The sequence below is a fragment of the Bos taurus genome, chromosome 3, assembly GCF_002263795.3.
Source record: "Bos taurus isolate L1 Dominette 01449 registration number 42190680 breed Hereford chromosome 3, ARS-UCD2.0, whole genome shotgun sequence".
NCBI lineage: Eukaryota > Metazoa > Chordata > Mammalia > Artiodactyla > Bovidae > Bos > Bos taurus.
The window spans coordinates 28,467,313-28,491,093 of NC_037330.1; the positions used below are offsets into that span (position 1 = coordinate 28,467,313).

Here is a 23,781-nt window from a genome sequence, read left to right on the forward strand (position 1 = left end):
AGATAAGATTCAAAAAGGACAAGTAACTATCTTTAAAAATCTAAAGAGATAAAAATGCGCTTTAGACTTTTTCTATATGCCTTAAGGAGAAGAATTACATTAAGAATAGAGAAGCTACAGAGATTTCAGTATAAGAAATTTCAACTCCCTGTTTAAAGTTCTTAATTTCAACTAACCCTGGCAGTCCAGTGGTTAGGACTCCACACTATCACTGCAAGGGGCCTGGGTTCAATCCCTGGTGGAGAACTAAGATCCCACAAGCTACATGACGTAGCCAAAAACCAACAACAAAACACACACAGATTTCAACATGAAAATAAGAGTTGTCATTAAATGACTCTGTTTTCTGGTAACAACAAAGTAATTCAGACCAACCTTCCTCCCAAAGACATTTAAAAAGCTGGAGGAATTTTTTGAGTTATTAAAAGAAACAATGACCTAAAAAGATAATAATGAATCATGAGACCAAGAATAGTTGAGAATTATAACTCAGAAAATCTAAACCAATTTCCAGTATCAGTCAGGATGGAATAAGCCCACTATAGCCTTTCTCTACCATTGATTACAACAAAAACTCAGAATGAAATCTATAAAGCAACTACTTAAAGAATCTGAAAACTAAGCAAAAGCAGGTAGATTGGGAAGAAAAGTAAAAAGCTAAAGAAGTGACTCATGTGAAGGCAAGTTCCCTGTTTGTTTAGTTTTTTCCTACCTTCTCTTCTAGAATTACTAAAAATGTAAGGGCCCAGCAGAAATCTAACAAGAAGCATGAGCAGCAAAAGGAAATTCTAATTTTTTTTTCTCTCTTCCAGCCCTGTCTCAAGGGTGGCCCCAGAAGTGAAGCTACAGCAGCCACGGCAGAAAGGACATACAAAACCCCAGGAGAAACTCCATGATTCTGGCCAAGGGACAAAAGGACAGGACGTCTTTAAGGCTGAGGGTGAGGAGGGTAATGCTAGAGAGAGCTGAAGAAGAGGACTGCTAATTATTTATATGACTAGGTACAAGTCCCATAGGGAAAAGGGAGGATGTGCATACCCAAGATAGACCCAAGGCAAATACAGCAGAGGCTCTGAAATCACTATCCAAGTCCCAGAACTAATCTAATCTTGAGTGCAGCATATATGAAACAGACCCAAAGTAACACAGCAAAAGCTTTGAAAACTGAACTGGTAATGGAATCCCAACACACAAAAGGTAAGATAGAACTTATGATCTGAACCTGAATTGCCTATCTGCTAAAATATAAACCAAAAAAAGGTAAGAAATACAGGAAGTAACAGCACAGTGACCTCATTGTTATGACTTGAAAAGATTAAACAGGCTCTCGACTAAGGGATTTTGCATTTACTATTTCTTCTGCCTGAAATAACTCATTCCCAAAACAGCTTCATGGTACAACCCCTCAATTATTCAGGTCTCTAATCAAATAGCACTTAATCAGAAAAAAACTTCCCCAAATACTCTATCCCAAAATATTCTCTTTTTAAACAGTTATCAGCACCTAACATACATTATATTTACTCATTTATGGTATGTGTCCCCTTACTAGAGTACATACTCCATAACAGCAGAAAATTTGTATCTTTACTATTGTTTTCCCTCAGCATCTAGAACATTTCATGGTACATAGTAGGTACTTTTTTAAATGTTGAATGAATAAAAAACAGAAAATCACAACAGAAAAATAAAGGCTTAAAGCGAGAATACATATGGAGTTCACACTAAATATAAGGCAAGTATTAAGACTTGTTTAGGGCAAGAATGTACAATGGAGAAAAAACAATCTCTTCAATAAGTGGCACTGGGAAAACTAGACAGCTACAAATGTACACAAATGAAATTAGAAAACTGTAATACACAAAAAAAACTCAAAACGAATAAAAGAACTAAATATAATGCCATATACTATAAAACTCTCAAAAGAAAACATAGGCAGGACACTCTATGACATAACTTGCAGCAAGATCTTTTTCGACCCACCTCCTAGAGTAATGAAAATAACTGGGACCTAATTATACTTAAAAGGTTTTGCACAGCAAAGAAAACCATAAACGAAACAAAAAAACCCTCAGAATGGAAGAAAATATTTGCAAACAAGCAACCAACGAAGGATTAATCTCCAAAACATAGAAACAGCTCATGTAGCTCAATATCAAAAAAGCCTTGAAAGAGGACCAGGGACTTCCCCAGCAGTCCAGTGGTTAGAACTCTATACTTTCACTGCCAAGGGCACAGGTTCAATCCTTATTTGGGGAACTAAGATCCCACAAGCCATACAGCATGGCCATAAATAATCAGATAAACTGAAATATTGGGGGAAAAAAGATACACTCTTTAGTTCATATAAGAAAGCACCTAAAAAATGTTTAAAAAGTTCTAACCTCTCCCACCAACTGATCTCTGACTTAGCTTAAAACTAAACAGAAGAAAGAACTAACAGCCTTGTCTCTCTAGCCCAGGTTACTTCCTACAAGGCAATCAATATAGAATCTCTCTACCCACATCCATATACTTTTCACCACTTTTTATATCTAGGCAGAAAAGTTAATCTTGAAAGTTGAATAAACAGGGTATAGTGGAACTGCTGATAGTGGAGCAGTACATTCTAGAAAGTATATATAGTTACAAAAGCTAAGTACTATAGGCAGGGATCAAGAATAAAAAACTAGCAATACTGGAAATAACATTAACAGCTAATATATATTGAGTACTTTGCACTGTTCTAAGCATTTTATATTTATTACCGAATTTAATTCTCTAAACAACACTAAGAGGTACTTTAATAAACAGAAGGGCAGAGAGGTTACATAAATTATTCAAGATCAGGCAGATAAAAACTGAAAGTTTGAATTTGAACACAGGGATATCTAACTCTTCAGTCCAAGCTCTTAAGCAATAAGCTGTGTGATATCAATTAAAATTTGAAAAATAGAAGCTATCCTGGAAAAGCAGGTACACAGTATTTCCCAATAGATTCTTGGCAGAAACAAACAAATAACAAAGTAGAGCTGGTGTCAGATTAATGACAAAGACAAACACTATTATTTTTGAAAATCAGACAATGTTTTTCATCAAAACAAAAAAATTCCTACTTTACAATTAACATCAAAATACACACAAAATAAATACATGCACTTTCACATATATACCATAACCTTAATAGAATGTTTTAAAATAATGTTTCTTTAGGATGTGAGGGCGATATGGTTGCGACATCTGTCACCCCACTGATCGCCAGGGTTGATTCGGCTGATCTGGCTGGCTAGGCAGGTGTCCCCTTCCTCCCTCACCGCTCCATATGCATCCCTCCCGAACCTGCATGCTCGGTCGAAGAGGATGACCATCCCCGATAGAGGAGGACCGGTCTTCGGTCAAGGGTATACGAGTAGCTGCGCTCCCCTGCTAGAACCTCTAAAATAATGTTTCTTTAGAAGAAATTTGAGAATTCTATTTATAAATACTACATTGCTATTCTTAAGTACTATGCTTTCAGCATAGCCCTCCGTCAGTATTTTCTATTATGAATATGACTATATATAATTTTTGATTCAATTTTCTGGTTGTTCTAGACAGAAGAGGTTAGTCTCAAGATCACACTTTAACTAAAATGAGAACTAACCATAAATGTCAAGTATCAATATACACCTTTTGAAATATATAATATTATCTTTCAAAAACCTTTGTGCTTTATGAAGCTCAAAGAATTAAGAATCTTGTTATTATATAAAGAAATGGTTATGAGACATTAATTCTAGTTATTATATAAAGAAATGGTATAAGACACATATAACATGTTCAAATAAAAACTGGTTTCAAAAAATTAAAAGATAATCTGTTCCCCTCTCCACCTCCCATCATTAAAGTAATAACAAATTGATAAAATCATATAAAATAAGAAAAGATATTTACATTTCTTTGTCTTTTCTGCAGATCTGGCACAAGTTTCTTTGAGTAGATTACATAAATGCCTTGTAGCATTATTCCTGGAACAAAGGAAAGAATTTGCATAAATGTAATCTGATCTCAAAGCAAAATCATATCTAAAAGTTATTGAACATTATAATTTTAAAGAAATTCTTAAGACATTATAATACTTTATATATATTATGAATCACTCATAAGTGACTATATGAAGGAAAATGGGTTGACTGTACTATTAGCAAAGATGATTTAATAACTGCCTTCTTTGAAAGTAAAAGCCTCCTTAACAAGTTTCTACCCAAGTAGCTTTCAATAATCTCTTAGTAAACAGTTCCAGATTCACCTAAGAAATAAAATGAGAAGACAGGATTGGGATCTTCATTTACTAATTATTCCAGAAATATTCCAGCTATCAAAACATAAAATGAGTAATTTCCTAAATTTAATTATGTGAATAAAACCTCTGATCATCTCACAGATGCAGAGACAGCATTTGAGAAAATTCAAAACTCATTTATGATAAAAATTCTTAATAGAGTGGGTATACAGGGAACCTATATCAACATAATAAAAGCCATATATAACAAGCCCACAGCTAACATCATATCCAGCTCTGAAAAGCTGAAAGTTTGTCCTCTAAGATCAGAAACAGGACAGGATGCTCATTTTCACCACCACAGCAAAAGACAAGAAAAAGAAATAAAGCACTCAAATCACAAAGAACAAAGTAAAACTGTCACTATTTGCAGATGACTTTATTATATATAGAAAACCCTCAGACTCTGACAAAAAACTGTTAGAAAAATTTAAACAAATTCAGTAAAGTTACAGTATCTCAAAGTTCTATTACAGGCCAGGAATATGATTTTTAAACACCCAAAGTCTCTTTCAAACTCAAGAAAAAATACAAAAATAAAAAAAGAATACACTAAAATCTACATTCCTTTCAGAAAGTCATGATCAAGTGAATAATTGGTTGATCTGAGTGACTTTCTAGTAATATTAAATTTGTTATCCAATAATCCAGTCACTCTATTATTCTAAGTATTACTTTGTTTCTTATCTACATTCTGACAAAGCTCTTAACTAAATGTTAGGTGCTCTCAAATGACAATTGACAATTTGAGACCAAAACTGACACTCAACTGAATCAAGTGCTTAAAACAGAAAGATACCACACCAAAATATAGTCACTCCCTCCCACCATAAATTCTATATTATACTATATCATAATACACTGTTCCACACTACAGTACATGCTATATATATAAACTAAGCAGTTACAGTATTCACAAAAAAAGTCAACTGTTTATTAATGGAGATAGCAGCGATTTAAGAAAGCTCACAAGTTACCAAATACTGGTATTAGGGCTACGGAAGACTTCAGATCTGCCTTATACTGTAGAAGGCCTTCCCAGGTGGTGCCCTCCAGTGGTAAAGAATCTGCCTGCCAATGCAGAAGACACAGGAGACCAGGTTTGATCCCTGGGTCAGGAAGATGCCCTGGAAGAGGAGGGCAACCCACTCCAGTAGTCTTGCCTGGAAAATCCCATAACAGGATGGGAGCCTGGTGGGTTACAGTCCATGAGATTACAGAGAGTCAGACACAACTGAGCATGCACACATGTATACTATAGAAACTCAATCACATATCCATATAAAAGTGACAAGTACCAAACATATAGTAGGCACACAATTTTAGAAACTTCCTCTTCTTTCTCCCTTCCCCCTAATATCCAAACCATATTTAGCCAGAAAAAAAATTAAGGTAAACATCTAGATTTTTCTGGAAAATCATAGGTTGTTTTTGAATTAAGCTAAAACAATATGCTGTAATAATATTTTTCACTTATTAGCAACTTTACTGACAAGGTGAGAAGCCTTCTAGAACCATATTTAGCATAATGTTTAACTTAAAGCAAATAGAAATAGATTTATCACTGTATGTGGATTCACATTATATTCTAACCATTCAACATTTATTTATTTGGCAGATAAATTAAACAATTACATTTTTCTATTAAATTCTGCATGATACCATCTGAAGTGAAAGAAGTAGAAAATAAAGTTTATCTATTGCCTAGAACAAAGAAAAGGCAAAGTCAAAGATGATACTAAAGTTTCAAGCCAAAGTTAATGGAAGAATGATTGCACCACTGGCAAAAACAGGAATTTGACAGTTAGAATCAGGTTGGAACCAAGTTGAGCCCTATTCTGCAAGAGCTTCATCTAAAACAATAATCAAACAGTAAGGTATACAATACACATAGGCAGTTATAAATACAGGATCATCAGGCACCCTTTTCAACACCAAATAATGGCTTCCTCTGTCATTTTAAAAAGTGAGAAATTTTTTTTTAATGTGAGAAGTTATTAGTCAGTGACCAGTTTGCCAAATGAAAAGAATGTAAAATATGTATGTTTTCCTTTTCTCCACAGCATCCAGACATAATTCTATATATCAATTAATATAGAAAGAGGTCACTAAATTTTTGGAAATTATTTTAATAATTAGCTTGAAATAAAAATAAATTTGTAAAGAATAAATTCATTAAATTATTACTTACTCTTTTATTAAATCTTTATTTTCTTGAATTCCTTCTTCTAATTTCAAACTTACTTTTTCATTTTCAAACTAATTTACAAGACAGAAGAACAGTTCATCACGTTTTAGTTAGCAAAATAAACAACTATAATCATTAAGCAGCATTTCTTTGTTAACTTGCTATGATGGTCTATAAAAATTATTTTTTAGAACATAAAAAAGAACTTTTTGTCACACTTATGGATTACATATAAGAATATGGGTCTTACTTTCATCAATCTAAAATTAGGTTTCCTGAATCATCTCCAAAATGTATCCAATATTTTTATGTAAGATTATCTTCCCTAAACATTTTGAGAAGGTGCTTTATCTTTGTCCTAACCCAGTGTTACATTTTCTCAAAATTTTTCTTTCACCATGCCACAATATTGAAGCTAAACAGCTTCAAATTCAAAGTTTTATCTGCTTTTTTATATATTAGAAAATGCCATTTTCTAATATATAAAAAAACACATTTATATCAAACAAAACATCATCAGGAATATAAACTAGTAAAAATTAAAACTCTATAATTAGAATCATTAACTCAATCTTTATCTAAAATAAGTTACTGTTTGCCTAGACATTTCCCTAGACATAAATTTCCCTAGAAATTTAATTAAGCTTTGTGCAACCTCTCCTGTGTGTTCATCCTAAAACTGAAATGCAAATAATATTAATGAAACTTCAAAAAAGCACCATTCTTAAAATCCACATGATAGAAACAAGACAAACCTAAGTTAACTATGAAATAACACTTTGGTTTAAACAGCATTATAAGATTTACTATACCATATTTTCAATTCCAAGTCTCATTATACCTGTAGTTCTTGAATGGCCTTCCGCTGTGCTTCAATTATTTTTCTATTTTCTTGCAACTTGTTTTCTTTATGCTTCAGTTCAGATTCTACATTCACTTTCCACTTCTTGATCTTTTCAGCCTCCTTATACAGTTTTGAATATAGTCTGCTCATTGGCTCTGAATTCTATTATAAAATAAGTTTTCAAAGACTGTTAATTGTTCAAAGTTTAGTATAACCAAACTACAGCTGCTTACTGAAAACATCCATGAGTATCTTAGTACTTGAGACCAAATCTCTCCTCAGTTTTTGCCCTAATATCATACTGAAAGCTATGTTAACTTTTTTTTAACTACTAAGGCAATACTAGCTACTTCACTTTATAACTTGGTCATGTGACTAAGGTTACTGATCACTTGACAAAGTTATTCATTGCTGAATAAAATCAAATTACTTCAAAATGTACATTAAGTCAGAAGTTAGAAATCCTTAAGTCAATTAGAGAATCTGGCTGGTTAAAAGCTAAAATAAATCACTCTACAAATCTATAAATTTTACCAAAGGTCTTGCAACATTTTGGTTACACAGTTTAAGAATTAACCGAAGGATATGAAGTTTACAATACAATGACACGAAAAATAATACTGAACACAAGTTTTTTCATTTAGCCTGAGATTTTGTTTGGATTTCCTGCATCAACAATTTACATATTATAAGATAAATATCAGAAGTTGTTTTTTTCTAATCATTCTTTGATAGTTCTGTTATCAAAATTTAGGAATTCCATATTTATAAATTTGTAATACCATAATCCCAGCAACAAACCTATAGCATTTTATCAGGCCATAAAATGTCTGTTTTAAAGACATCTATGTGCCATAAGAATTATTTTTATAACTAAAATCAAAAGTAGAGTATATCCTACAAATTCTTTAGATAGTAAGCCTAACAATCATACCTGCTAATTCAAGAATTTTTTGTAAAATACTGGCTTAAGTCTCAGCCTTCTCACATATTGTATCCATCTCTCCTTTTTCTTTTTTTTTGAGAAGGGTACTTCATTACTTATTTTGTGATACTTCCTATTTTTTAATTGAAGGATAATTGCTTTATAGAATTGTTATTTTCTACCAATTCAAAATAATCCGCCATAGGTATAGGTTATGTCCCCTCCCTCTGGAACGTCCCTCCCATCTCCCTCTCCATCCCACCCCTCTAGGTTGTTACAGAGTCCCTGTCTGAGTTCCCTAAGTCATATAGCAAATTCCTACTGGCTATCTATTTTACATACGGTAATATAAGTTTCCATGTTACTCTCTCCATACATCTCACCCTCTCCTTCCTCCAACCTTCGCATGTTTGTAAGTCTATCCTCTGTCTGTTTCTCCATTACTGCCCTGCAAATAAATTCATCAGTACCATCGTTCTAGATTCCATATATATGCATTAGTATACAGTATTTATCTTTCTTTTTCTGACTTACTTCACTCTGTATAGTGGAAAGTGAAGTCGCTCAGTCGTGTCCAACTCTTTGCGACCCCATGGACTGTAGCCTATCAGGCTCCTCCATCCATGGGATTTTCCAGGCAAGAGTTCTGGAGTGGATTGCCATTTCCTTCTCCAGGGATCTTCCTGACCCAGAAATCGAACCCGGGTCTCCCGCATTGCAGGCAGAAGCTTTACCGACCCTTATTTTCTATTCTTGATTTTTATGATTTAAAGTTAAATTACCTCTTAAGAATAGATGCTTTTATAATCCAGGAAAATACAGAGGCCTACTGTTCAGCAAATTTAAAAGAAGGGGATAAAAGGTTTAAAATATGTAACTTAAAACAATAACTAAATATTAACTCTTTGGAAGCCTCAAAAGAAAGATAAACACAAGTAATAATAAATGATACTCCAATTATAAGAAATTAAATATGAATAGGAAATTTTCTGACCTCAAAATCAGAGTCTTTTAGTCCCTCCTGGTAATGACAACTGTCAGAATTATCAGTCTAAAAAAATGAATAAATTTTTCCTGTGAGAATATACTTCTGATGTTTCCAAATAGTAGCAATTAAATACTGAAGACTAGTAATCCAACAACTAAAGAATTTTTTCTCTTTTTCAAGTAAGCAATTCAATACCTAAACAGGTTATATCCATATACACTATACGTAACTGACCTGTTCAAGCATGGGCAAAAAGTTAACTTTTTGTAAAGCAGGATCTGCAAGATAAAAGACAACTAGAATTAAATGCCAACATCTTATTTTTTATACTAAGTATTATATCCAGCTTTAATGTCAAGGCTAATGTTAATCAATATAATACTTATATTTGATATCTAGCAAAGTATATTTTAAAAATGCTTCTACACAGGTAATACGTTGCTTTTCTAATCTCCTACCTGAATCAATGTTTTCCCCATTTTTGGAGACATTAGTCATTGCAAATGGAAAACTAAAATCATCTTCAACACATTTGTTGAAACCCTAGAAACACAAAGAAGTTCTTAAACACACTGTCCCATATCACTCTAATAACTAGCAGTGTAAATAATATGTAATTGCATATACATCTCCTTAAAGAAGTGACTATAATTGTAAATTCTTTAATGTTAATGTCCATGGGATTTTCCAGGCAAGAATACTGGAGTGGGTTTCCATTTCCTTCTCCAGGGGATCTTCCCCACCCAGGGATCCAACCCGGGTCTCCCACATCACAGGCAGAGGCTTTACTCTCTAAGCCACCAGGGAAGCCCCCTCTTTAACGTATACATTGTGTCAAAACTATCAAATGACCTTGGTATGTAAACAGAGCAAAATTTTTTAATTTTCACTTATAAGAGAAAGCTAACTAAAATTACATTACACATGTTTTATAAGTACTCAGGAATAACATAAGTAAATTTAATTAGTAGCCTGGAATATTAGTTTTCTTCAATTTTATTAATATCTTTCCCCTGGTAGAATTGAGAATTTTCTTCACTGAATAACATTTTAGCATTATATTCTTGGCTATAAAGACATAAGAATTTTTCTACAGCATAGAAAATTAAAATATTCATTGCTTCATCCCATCTCCAACATACAGTTCCACTTGAGAAATTTAATTACTAAACAAACAAAAAAAACCTCTATTTTGCCTGAGAAACTTGATATAATTCCTCCTTTCCAAAAAGAATCTACATGTACAAATTTCCCTTTTTATCCTGTCAACCAGGAAGCTCAGAATCAAATTTTAACTTCAGTCACACTAATTTTTACCACTATATCCATATATTTGTCTAAATTTTCTTAATTTTCCTTGATTCTAACATTCTTCTAATTTATATCCTATTGTATATAAATTGCTTTAAATCATTTTAAGAAAGCAAGAAGGGAGGATTAAAATAAGCAGGTCCTATTATGCATGCAGAATTCTAAAGCACCACTGATTACTTCTTTAAATGAATGATGCCTAAACATATTAAGTATGCTCATTATTAATTCAAAGCAATGCTATTCAATATACTTGAGAATAGCAAGATTAACTGAGTAAATAACAATATTAAATGAGACGATATTTACACACAAAAAAATTATAAAACATCACCAGTAGGAAAGTTCACTTTGCTTCCTTTACCTAAAGAATAGTCAAATCAAAATTCATATGCAAATTTACCTTGAAGAAATTAGAATCTCCTCCCGAAGTCTGAGGTTTCACTGCAGACACTTGACTGCTACTTAATCTTGGTGGCACAAACAATTTAAAGGGCTTTTGTTTTTCCATTTTCTGTCTTCCAGTCGCGTAATTATCTACTGCTCAAGGAGGGGAAAGTGTTTCGCACTGTTTTATTAATACCCTACTTGTTCTGTAATAAATGGGTATATAAGGGGATAGGCGAAACTTCTGCTACCATGTAAGTCTACAGCGTCCCTTACTACCGGGGCGGCGGGGGGGGGGAACATCCCCTAAGTCCCCACCATTCCCCTACCACCAATGGCCGTGCTGGTGCCGTACATAATCGAGAAACTCAAACTACCATCATCACCAGGACAGCCTGAAAAGAAGCCCGTTACCTCTACCAGCACTGTTAAATTGCATCACCTCGCCGGGACGAACTAGCTTAGGTGCTTAGACGACTACAGAGGCGTTGGAGGCTGCCCTGCGTGAGGGAGCGGCAGTATCAAAATGTCGCCCACCTCTAGGTTTCCTCCTCAGGAAAGGAACTCGGCACGCCTGACCCTACCTTTAAAAAAAATTAGCGGGAAATCGCGGGCTCAGTGCCCACGCGAACCACCACCTGCTGTCTTACTAGGGCAGCAGAAAGAACCATCAAGAACTTCTGCCTGCGAACCTCGGAAAAGGCGGGAAACAGCTCCACCGCAGCGGCCACGAGGGAGGGGCAGGGCGAACCGCGATTTAACCGCGAAATAACGGTCAGCAGCGTCTGCCCGCCAAGCGCGAAGACCTACATCTCGCGAGATTTCCCTTTACGTCAGTAACAATTCTTAACTGGATTCTTAGAATTTGACGTTCTTTAAGCTTCTGCTATTGTTAAAGAATGTGAAGAAAACTATTGAGCGACTAACACTTACTTACACTATAATAGATTGGAACTGAGAGTGAAAAATCTATTTCTGTCCTCCAAGACCTCACAGTCACAGGAAGAAAACAAGTACAAACAGATAATTATAGCCCCTGTAATCACCTAATGGTTGTAAGGGGTCATTGAGACACTTCGAAAAGGAAAATGGCCTTTACAGTGGCTTGGGAGTCAGGAGAATCCTTCACAGATGTGCTACTGTTACTGCTTCTATAGAAAACAGAAAGGGGAAATAAAACTATGGCTAGATAGGAATACGGAAAGGGGTATTCCTAGCTGAAGGACCGTAGCACTCGAGTTGTGAGGCGCTCGAGCTGAAGGTGCTCGAGTTGTGAGAAATGAGTCCAGGAGAGTGAACCAAGCAATGCAGTACAGGTGTGTGAGGACGCAAATGGTAAAATGATGAGACTTAGCAGGTGTGAAGGCATTGCAAAGGCTTTTGGATTCTAGACTTTATGGATGGGAATCTTGAGAGATTTTGAGCAGAAAGGGAGGCATGATCAAGTTGAGAAGAAAATTCGTAGTATGAAAAATGGTTTAGGTTTACGAGACTGGATTAGGGAGACAGTTTTAATAGCCTGGTGAGTAAGGTATGAGAATCTAAGCTATGACAGAGCCATTAAAGATGAAAATGTGTCAAATGTAAAAGATAATTAGAAAGTAAAATTAATAGGACTTGATGGCTTTTTTAAAGTGAGCAGCAAAAGTCTGAAATGACTGTCTCGTTTCAGATTTGAGCTACTAGAAGCAATAAATATGGTGCTAGGTACCTAGGTTTGAGCAGTAAGACAATACATTCTGTTTTCAACATACTGACTATATGTCCTAATTTTCTCCATGTCCTACAGTATAATCAATGCTTTTCCAAAGGACTTCAGTAATATTTTTAAATAATTCATTTTGTTTTGTGTAACTTTAACCTATCAGACATAATAGTTTCTGAAAACTTACTAAAAATGTAAATTTCAAAAAACTTACATTTTTGAGCTGGGAAAAACATAATTTTTGAGCTAGAAAAAAGTGCAAGATTTTCATTTTATATGAAAAAGAGTCTAGGTACCCTAAAAAAGACTAAATACTCCCTTTAAGAAATGATACCAAGAATAAAGGCACAAGATAATCCCTGGGGGAAATAGCTGACAGATTTAATTAACATATTTAAAAAGTTAAAGGTATAAATTCAATATTCCAAATTTTTTTAAGTTTTGTAACAATGAAATATTCAACTATGGTCTTTTTTCTTATTGAAAACCAAAATGCCATTCCTAGTATTAAATTCAGTTTTATTTACTCAAGTCCAGTCTTTCTAAACAATTGGGTTTCCATATAATTTCTCATTTTTGTGTATTTCACAGGAAATGTTTTAATGTTAATCCAGTTCTTATAAGGATTAAAATGTGGTAAGATTTCAGGTTTTAAGAACTTTAATTTTTTCTACGAAAGGGGTTAGCAAAAATGTTAAAATATTGTCTACCAGAATGAGCATTAAATTGTGCTTAACTTCCCAACATATGTTAACATATTTTGTCATTTTAATTTTTCAGTATCTTTCCATGACAAAATTTTTAATTGGAACTTTTAAAGATCTGTTTTTTAAAGACATTAAGAAAAAGTAAGAGTTGGACAAAGCTTTGTTCCTCTTTAATAATTTGTAAAATGCTATAACAGTAATAGGTTTAAGATGTTTAGCCATCAACCTAGCCTTAAGTTCACAAACTGCTTTATTCTGATTACAACTATTTCCACTAGATAATCTTTTTTATATCTATAAGCAATATATATATTTTTTTCATTCGATTTTCTGCTAAATGAAAAAAAGAGTTTCTTCAGGTAAGAACTGTATTTAGTACTACTCCCTTTTGAAGGGAACATGCAGGCACAATAACCGTTGCTTCCTTGAGCCCGAATCTTGAAAAGAATCCTAGATGTCCCTCTAGTGGCGGTCTTATGTTCCACAAAATTTGATGAGCCCTTGATAATGTCCATTTTATAGCAATATATTGGTGACAGCAATTCTGTTCATGTTTTTCAAATCTATCATCCTATGATGATAAAGTAAACAATCTAGATTTAAGAAGTATAAGACAAACCACAACGTTGTAAAATTTCAGCAGCATGAATACAAATTCCATTTCTCAGAGTAGTCAATTTGGGGTCCTTTGTTTTCCAAATCCTAAGTATTTTTGAGTGGTTGTGGTTCAGTGTTCTCAGTTTAGTAAACCTCCCTATGAGATGAGCAAAATGCTGTAGATCTTCTGGATGATAAATTTTTGAATATTTGTACAAAATTTGTAAAACTGGTTCCTGTAAATTTTCCACATGTTGCTTATTTTTAAGGCATGGGCAATCTGAAAAACATCATCATATATATCGTAATGAATACTGGAAAATGGTAGAAGATAATTAAGACAATACAGTTTAAAATAATAAAAATAGAAAATACACACTGAACCTTTCATATATGCCAGATTTTATGCTAGGTAACCTCCTTCTATGCAATGTCTTATTTGAGCTTCATAATACTCTATGAGGGGCTTCCCTGGTGGCTCAGAGGGTAAAGCATCTGCCTACAATGTGGGAGACCCGGGTTGGATCCCTGGGTCAGGAAGATCCCCTAGAGAAGGAAATGGCAGCCCGCTCCAGTACTCTTGTCTGGAAAATCCCATGGACTGAGAAGCTTGGTAGGCTACAGTCCATGGGGTTGCAAAGAGTCGGACATGACTGAGCGTATTTCTTAATGATTAGACAGCATTCATTCATCTAGTCATTGTGCTGGAGATACAGCAGTGAACATAGACCAAGTTTCCTGCCCTTATTGAGCTTGTATTTTGGGTCTAGGAGGAGTAGGGGAGAATAGAGACATATACACATTTTAAAAATAAAAATATATGACAAAAATTAAGAGTAGGGGATAAGAATTTAGGGTAGAGGCACAACAGCTATATTTTAAAGGGTAATCAGATTTAATATGACACTTAGCAGAGATCCAGGATGGTGAAGGAGGGAGCCATGAAGCCCTTTAGAAAGGAGTTTTCAAGCAGAAAATTTGTCAAGTACAGTAGAACTTGTGGAAGGAGCCTACTTAAAATTTTCAGGGAACATATGCATCAAAAGTAATGTGGTTGTGGTGATGTTAGCAAAAGGAATAGTTGCAAGCAATATCAGAAAGAACTTTGGCTATAAATTGTATGAAAGAGAAATCCATTAAAGGATTATGTGCAGAAGAATGACATGATACGGCTTATGTTGTCAAAGAATCACTGTGACTACTGTATAAAGAATAGATCCTAAGGAGGCAAGGGCAGAAACAGGAAAGTGAGTTAGTAATTTTATTAGGATGGCAGAGACAGTAAGAAGGGCTTGAGTTCTAGATCTATTTTGAAGCTAGAGTCAACAAGATTTGTTGCATATTTAATATGGGTATAAGAGTAAAAAAGAAGTGAAGGATGACTTCAAGAATTTTGACTTCTACAGCTTAAAGGATTGAGATGCCATTTAGAAGAGATGAAGGAAGAATATAGAAGGATCAGGGGAGCAATCAAGAGTTCACATGAGGGGGTTAAATTTTATATCCCTTCTAAACATCAAAATTGAAATCTTGAGTAGGCTATGTAATGGAGCTTAGGGTAGCAGTCCAAGTTGGCATATAGTTTGGGAGATGTCAGCCCCTAGACGGTATTTAAAACCATGAGACGGGATGTAGTTTCTAAGGAAGTGGGTATAGAAGAGAACTGAGTGTTGGAACATTTTTAACATTTATCAGTGTGGAAGATGATGGGGAATTAACAAAGAAGACAGAAAGAGCAGCTACTGAGGAGAAAACCAAGAGACTATAATGTCCTGGAAATTAAGTGGAAAAAAATCATGCCAAGAAGGAGGGAGTGATCAATTGAAGCCAAATGATAAGTGTTCTAAGAAAGAGAAAGCGAACTGCTGTGTCAAAAGTAGCTAATGGATTAAGGAAGATCAGGACTTAAGAACTGATCACTGGAATTCACAATGTCAAATTACTGAAGATTTTGACAAGTTATGGTGGAGGGGACAAAATCTACCTGTATTAGTTTCAGAAGTGAATGAGAAGAGAGACATGGAGGCAGACATATAAACAGTTCTTAATTTTTTTAAATTTGACTATAATGTAAAACAGAAATAGGAGAATAGCTCAAAGGGGATTCAAAGTCAAAAAGGCATTTTATTAAGATGCAAGAAATTACAGCATGTTTGTAAGCTGAAAGGAATGCTCTTATAGAGAAGTCAATTTTGATTAAAATTGGTACATTTGGAATCAATGAATAATATAATAACCACAAATTTCATGATTTCATTGCCAAACTTAATCCAAACTTTATCGCCAAATGTATTTTTACCTGAAAAAAGCACTGTTGTGGCTGCAAGCAGAGTATATTCAGTATTAGCAATATTAAGCTCACTCATTCTTCTACAGAAGCAATATGGTATCATAATAAATTCTTCAGCAATACCTAAAAAGATTAATATCAAATGTATTTTCGTCAAAACATAGTGCTGACTCATATTGCCATTATCACATTCTCTCAAAGCTGTATAAGAAGAAAATGAAATCAACTTTCTGACCAATTTTTTGGTCTGACCAACTTTCTACATCCAAAACAATATTTGTATTACATGTGATATTACCAGTAAGTAAATAGAAGAACAGTCTTCATTGCAAAATGTTTCCATGGGATAAATAGCATTTCTATTACCACTCTGATTGTGATAATTCATTGAATGATCTAAATGATATTATAGCTTCATAGTACCTAAGTAAGTAAGTATGTGTTAGTTGCAGTATCTAAGTAAGTGTTAGTCGCAGTATCTAAATAAGTAAGTGTTAGTCGCTCAGTTGTGCCCGACTCTTTGTACCTAAGTAAGTGGCACCCCACTCCAGTACTCTTGCCTGGAAAATCCCATGGATGGAGGAGCCTGGTGGGCTGCAGTCCATGGGGTTGCTATGAGTCAGACATGACTGAGCGACTTCACTTTCACTTTTCACTTTCAAGCATTGGAGAAGGAAATGGCAACCCACTCCAGTATTCTTGCCTGGAGAATCCCAGGGACGGGGGAGCCTGTTGAGCTGCCGTCTATGGGGTCGCACAGAGTCGGACACAACTGAAGCAACTTAGCAGCAGCAAGTAAGTATTAGTTGCTCAGTCATGCCCAACTCTTTGAGACCCCATGGACTGCAGCCCATCAGACTCCTGTGTCCATGAGATTTTCCAGGCAAGGATACTGGAGTGGGTTGCCATTTCCTTCTGCAGGTGATCTTCCCAACCCAGGATTTGAACCAAGGCTCCTGCACTGCAGGTAGATTCTTTACCAACTGAGCTACAAGTGAAGCCCCTCATAGTACATAGTTAAGGGGAAAATATAAAGTCTGCTTTTTAAAAATCTTTATGCAGATAGTAATTTCAATAACTCTAATATCTGTTATACAGGAAACATTCCCAACAAATGATAGCTTTATAATTTTTATTACTGAAACATGAATATAGAATAATAGTTCATACTTTATATAAAAACTATATAGAAGACCCTTCAAAATGTGTTTTCTGTGATGCTATAAAAAAATGACTTTCTTTAAAAAATACAAAGAATTGGTAAACTACAAACAGCTATTATTGACATACTTGTTTGTATATTAACTAGTAAAATTAAAATATAATAAAAAATAGTTCAATGTTATACAATTTGTTGCTAAATTTAATAATAACTATTAAGACTGAGTTAGTTGGCCCTTTTTATTTTCAGAAGTTGATGAAAAACATTTTTTTTGACTGTAAATCTGGGCCACATGAAGGAATATCACTTCAGTTTTTGATCCCTTCTGTAATGCAGTCTGATCCTCGTTGGTCAAATTTTCAAATCCTTTATGAAAAGATCACATAATTGTTTGAAATAGATAATGAAAAGGTAATTTTCAAGTATAGAATTTAACATTTTTATATTATTTATGATATGAATCCTAACTGTCCCCTTAGAATAATCATGATTCCACATTTAATATTTTAGTGCACTTTCATCAGAACCAGATAATAAGTTCCTATGGCATACACAAATTAAACATAGTTGGTTTAGCCTTGAAGAATTTATTTTTGCAGAGAGTTATCTGTATATGTAAATAGATAGCTACGTTTTGGCCGATAGTTGCTTGATTTTTTTTTTTTTTTTTTGTATGGTACAAGGAATTTTGTTTATCTAAAAACCAAAACAATTTATTTCCAAAAATAAAATAAAACATACAACGAATCACAGTTTGTCTTAACTCTAAGTCTTTGAAGTCACTTGAATAATATTTTTAAATATTTATATTTTCATCCACCTGATTGATTAAAGCAAACAAAGTCAATATGTTTTTGAATTTAGAGGCAGTTTTGATAGAAAACTAGAAGGTTTTGTCTTCTTAAAATGTCACCTTCCTTTAAAACAAGGAACTTTAAAAAAATTACATATTAAATTACTTTAATTTTTTCCAAAGGCAGTGTGATACCTGGAAGTCCCTTGGTGAAATACACTAACCTCTGTATATGTAAGACTATCCATGAGAGTCGCAGAAAGATCAGTTCAGGATTTCCATATCCCTGCAGCTAACCAACAAAAAAAGAAATACAATTTATAATTTCTTTCTTTCAAATAACTTTAAATTTTAAACTTTTATGATTATGCTGTTATTTTCTAACATAATTAATTACAAGTTATTTCTTGCCATTAATGAACACATACAAATCTTTCTGTTGCTTCTAAAAGAATTGTATATTTTTGATGAGCAGCCACAATGTGTTAATGAGCTGATGTTCCTCTTGAGTTAGTTCCATGTGCTCCTGAATCTGTAAGAAAATATGGGGGAAAACTATAAAGCATACTTATCAAACAAGATATCATCATTAAAGAAACAAGACATTTTATGAGTCTTGCCACTTTTCCAGATCTAGTGGTGGATAATACAAGCTGGTTGTTTACCCCTTTCTCTTCTGTTTTGATGTTAGAGCCGAAGCTATTCTTCTGCTTAAAGTTCTTGCGAAGTCCATTTGATTTGCATTGGATTTCTGTGAGCAAACCTGTGATACTACAAAATTCACATGAAATGTTTTAGGTACATCAAATACCATCATAAGATTGATGAAAATTGTCTTGCATTGTAACACATATGTGATCACAAACCAGTCTTTTCAAAAAGAACCTTTATTTTTGGTAAGCATGTATAACAGCAGTTAAACTTACTGTTTACAGTACTTCTTTTCTTTCCACAACAACTTGTCTACTTAAAACTACAGTCATCCTAGACATAAATTAAAATTAATTTTAAATCTCAAAATTATAAATTTAGGCCTTTTTATGTTAGAGAAATTTCCTCATGATATCTTGGAAGCAACAGAATGTCAATTGAAGAGAAACTATTAATTTAAAATTCTGCTTTTTCTAGATGAATTATATAACTTTAGGTTAACTAAAATAAAAACTCAAGGGTTTCCAATTAGGAAGAAAATATGATTACCGCCAAAGTTAGACAAATACAGTATAGAACAGAATTTATATAAATAATTACCAAGATTGGTAACTGGTTATTTTAATATAGCAGTTGCTAGAGAAATAGCTTGAAAGTTAAAGTTGCTCAGTCGTATCAGACTCTTTGCAACCCCATGGACTATACAGTCCATGGAATTCTCCAGGCCAAAATACTGGAATGGGTAGCCTTTCCCTTCTCCAGGGGATCTTCCCAAACCAGGGATCCCCCGCTTAAATCTAGACAAATATATTATGTTCAAATATGCTCAAAATAACTTGAAGAGTATAAGTTCCCAGTAAGGTAATAAAAACTAAAACCCTTCTCAAAAAAAAAAACAAGTACACAATGGTACTTACATTCTCCTTACATTCTTACTGCCTTACAATTTTTAGTCTGCACTCTTGACATTTTGTCTGCATGTATATGTCCATTTCACAATGACCACCATTCTTGCAACTGTATACTGGATTCCTGCTGATGTTACATGGAAAAAACCCTAGTAACAAAACAAGAGTTTTAAAATTTTTACTATAAGGTATTTTTTAGTTACTTGTTTTTAATCTTTATCATAAAGTAATTAAGTTAACTAAATTGTTTCAATAAAATGTTTTTTCCCCTCAATAGAGAAGTTTAGTTTAATATACATTTATCAGGATACTTGTTTTAATCATCTCCTGTTTGATGTATTTTATTCCATGTTTATTCCTGTCAATAATCTATCTGGAAATTAAGCTAAATAACCCAAACACATTAAACCAACTCCCTATTTTTTATGGTTATGTCATCTAAAAGCATTTTTAAAACTGTATCTTAGAGAATATCATGATTCTGTGTTGGGGGCTGGCGTGAGGCACTCCGCCTGTGGCAAAGGTCATGAGGAAGGAGGCTCGACATACACAAAGGCAGGATCGAGCCTCAGGAGTCCCCCTGGAAATTCTCAAGCATCTACCCCCATAACCAGAGCCTGCCTACTTTGCTACTTTGTGCTCTCACCTACACCTCTGACTTTACGGGGGGCTGTCCCCCACCACCTCTTTCGGAGAAGGAGTTAACTTAGAGCTCCAGCTAATAATAATTCCTGGGCGTGATAGGAGTGTTTCAACCTACAAACTCCTCTGAAGGTTCTCTAGCCTGCCTGACAGGCTTGTCCGGCCACATGTGATTGCTCACAGCCTCCCAACTGTGAGAGGCACGAGATGCTTTAAACCTTCTAAAAACAGGTTCCTTAGAAAAGTTAGAAAACCATTAGTATAAGTATAGTGGGCTGATTAGAAATTGTATTGGTGAAGGGTTTTTCATTTGTTGAGCCAATGTTTGTTGCTAAGACTACACATCCCCTGCCCTTACACACATTAATGAATATATAGAAGAAATAAGTATTAACCTTTGATATTGATCACGTTAGACCTTAGGCTAAGTAAATTCTTTCCTTAACTAAAATCCACTACACCCTCACCCTATAGGAATGTAACTTTATTTGGGTGGCGTCTGTTTTAAGAATAATCACTCTTGGAGAAAAAAGTGTTCTGGTTGACTGACCACTGTCACAAGGAGAGGGTCGTAAATTGTCAGCAGGCCCCCCCTGGCCAGAAGATGATGTAACACCCCTAAGACCTCTGTATACATTTGTGTGAAGCACCTGACTTTAATAAAAGTCAGGACTGCTGTCCCCACGTGACTTTTGTATAACATCTCAGTGTATAAAAACAGACTCTGGAAAATAAAGAATTGGGATCAGTACCTCAAAAGACTGGTCTCCCCATGTCGCTCTCTCTCTCACTCTGGCTGAGTCTCCATCTGGAGCGAGGAACCCACCATGCTTATTAATTATGCCTGGGCTTCTAAGATCCGACCGGGGAGGCCTCAGTGTCTCCTCTCCTTCGGGAGAACGGAAGGACGCCTTCGGCCTACGTAAGTGGTGCAAGCTTCTTGTCTTGAAGTTTTATTGGTCTCCCGCGTAAACCAAGCTACTCAGCCTCTTTTCTCCACTGAATTTTCCTTCTGAGCTATCCTCATTCTATTACTTTTTACATCTCTAATTAATGTCTAATTGAAGCTATTGTATCCTGATCCTCGCCGAAGCCGTCTCCCCTTCAAATACCCTGGATCAGCCGGGGCTGGACCCCGGCGATTCTGTGACACATCACTCAAGGTTGCCTAGAAGGAATGTATGCTCACGTAAAATAAAACTATAAGAAAAGCCTCTCTTTTCCTCTCCTCACGCTGCTACCTCAACTCAAAAAAGAAGAGATACTCTTCCAAACTTACCCTTCTTTACTTTTTTAGCACTTCTCCAGATGAGATAATGCTGCTAACTTATCTAGTCCAAGATGTTGAATGAGCAGTTTTGTGTGTGTGCACGCGCGTGTGTGTCAAGGAGTGGGTGGAGATTCTACATTTTCCTAAATAATGCATAGCAATCTCTTTCCACTTCCTCTTTTATTTCCCATTCCTATGTAATAATCCCTGCTGCTGCTGCTAAGCTGCTAAGTCACTTCAGTCGTGTCCGACTCTGTGAGACCCCATGGACGGCAACCCACCAGGCTCCGCCATCCCTGGGATTCTCCAGGCAAGAACACTGGAGTGGGTTGCCATTTCCTTCTCCAATGCATGAAAGTGAAAAGTGAAAGTGAAGTCTCTCAGTCGTGTCCGACTCTTCGACTCTTCGAAACCCCATGGACTGCAGCCTACCAGGCTCCTCTGTCCATGGGATTTTCCAGGCAAGAGTACTGGAGTAGGTTGCCATTGCCTTAGCAGTGAAGTTGATAAGACTAGTCAATATCCCTCTTAGTAGCCTGCCGTATTCTTTCTGCAGACACACTTGAGAGTGGGAGTTTCATGACTTAGATTCAGCAAAGGGACTAGAAAGCCCAGCTTAGGTTTCCAGAACTGTGCCTCATTCTTCAATTTAGTTTTAACAGCTGTTGTTGTTAAATCTTCGTGGACTTGTAGTCCACCACACTCCTCTGTCTTTGGGGTTTTCCAGGCAAGAACACTGAAGTGGGCTGCCGTTTCTTTCTCCAGGGGTCTTCTCTACCCAAGAGAACCCACATATCCTGCATTAGTAGGCGGATTCCTTACCACTGACCCACCCGAGAAGTCCCAGTTTTAATAGCAAGGCCCTGCATTTTAAGATGAAGCAAATACTGGCCCCGCTATTCTTCTATTCATAAAGCTAGTACCTCTTTTCCCTTGGCCTTTGTTTGGCTATTCTTTACAGGAAGTGAGTGTAAGATTCCAACAATAAGACTTTACCTTGAACTAAGACGTTTACTCAGAGAAGGCAACGGCAACCGACTCCAGTACTCTTGCCTGGAAAATGCCATGGACGGAGGAGCCTGGAAGGCTGCAGTCCATGGGGTCGCTAAGAGTCGGGCACGACTGAGCGATTACACTTTCACTCTTCACTTTCATGCATTGGAGAAGGAAATGGCAACCCACTCCAGTGTTCTTGCCTGGAGAATCCCAGGGACGGAGGAGCCTGGTGGGCTGCCGTCTATGGGGTCGCACACAGTCGGACATGACTGAAGCAACTTAACAGCAGCAGCAGAAGCAGCAGCAAACGTCTTCTGCGGCGACTTAACAGCAGCAGCAGAAGCAGCAGCAAACGTCTGCTGCTGCTGCTGCTGCTGCTGCTGCTGCTGCTGCTGCGTCGCTTCAGTCGTGTCCGACTCTGTGCGACCCCATAGACGGCAGCCCACCAGGCTCCCCCGTCCCTGGGATTCTCCAGGCAAGAACACTGGAGTGGGTTGCCATTTCCTTCTCCAATGCATGAAAGTGAAGAGTGAAAGTGAAGTCGCTCAGTCGTGCCCGACTCTTAGCGACCCCATGGACTGCAGCCTACCAGGCTCCTCCGTATATGGGATTTTCCAGGCGAGAGTACTGGAGTGGGTTGCCAGTGCAGTACTGATCTAATCATTTCTAGGTTCGGTGCGAATATTGCATTTGTGAATAAAAAATAGAGAAGTGCTTCAAAACTTCATCAAAGACTATTTTACTCTTTGAAAATGCCATTGTCAGTGATAATCTTCACTTGCCGATCTCCTATTTGTTTTCAAGAAAAGCATTCCTGAAAAACAGACTTAGATAGAATCTTAGAAGTCATTTAATTGAAATTTCCTCCTAATTCAAGAATTATACCAGCCACATGAGAAAATGTAATAGTTAACATTCAGATCTTTTTAGAAGATATTTTTGTATTCTAACATCAGATTCACCTAGGAACATGGAAACTTTCTGTCACATAAATATTTTGAAGTTTATATTTAATTGTTAGTTCAGTTCAGTTCAGTCACTCAGTCATATCCGACTCTTTTTGACCCCATGAATCGCAGCACGCCAGGCCTCCCTGTCCATCACCAACTCCCGGAGT

At 35.7% G+C, this 23,781-nt stretch overlaps 1 protein-coding gene and 1 long non-coding RNA gene across 8 annotated transcripts in view; both read right to left on the bottom strand.

The window, feature by feature from the left end:
* The window catches only part of SYCP1 (synaptonemal complex protein 1), a 147,407-nt gene extending 135,661 nt beyond the window's left edge, over nucleotides 1-11,746 (bottom strand). For 2 of the 7 annotated variants that reach the window (XM_059885031.1, XM_059885030.1), the window contains exons 1-7: nucleotides 10,960-11,746; nucleotides 9,704-9,788; nucleotides 9,480-9,523; nucleotides 9,252-9,308; nucleotides 7,330-7,494; nucleotides 6,492-6,559; nucleotides 3,913-3,986 (exon numbers count right to left, since the gene is read on the bottom strand). In XM_059885031.1, coding sequence (XP_059741014.1) covers nucleotides 3,913-3,986; nucleotides 6,492-6,559; nucleotides 7,330-7,494; nucleotides 9,252-9,308; nucleotides 9,480-9,523; nucleotides 9,704-9,788; nucleotides 10,960-11,067 — 601 coding nt within the window. In that variant the 5' untranslated portion in view covers nucleotides 11,068-11,746. The remainder of the gene's footprint in view (nucleotides 1-3,912; nucleotides 3,987-6,491; nucleotides 6,560-7,329; nucleotides 7,495-9,251; nucleotides 9,309-9,479; nucleotides 9,524-9,703; nucleotides 9,789-10,959) is intronic. The other 5 variants (XM_059885027.1, XM_059885028.1, XM_059885029.1 and 2 more) reach the window with 5 other exon arrangements.
* A 1,344-nt stretch (nucleotides 11,747-13,090) lies between these two features.
* Nucleotides 13,091-22,933, bottom strand: LOC112445870 (uncharacterized). The gene is made up of 6 exons (XR_003033878.2): nucleotides 19,766-22,933; nucleotides 18,863-18,968; nucleotides 18,626-18,729; nucleotides 18,422-18,489; nucleotides 16,252-16,365; nucleotides 13,091-14,232 (listed from the first exon to the last, which is right to left on the bottom strand). It is a non-coding gene; the product is annotated as an uncharacterized lncRNA (long non-coding RNA).
* Between the last annotated feature and the right edge of the window lie 848 nt (nucleotides 22,934-23,781).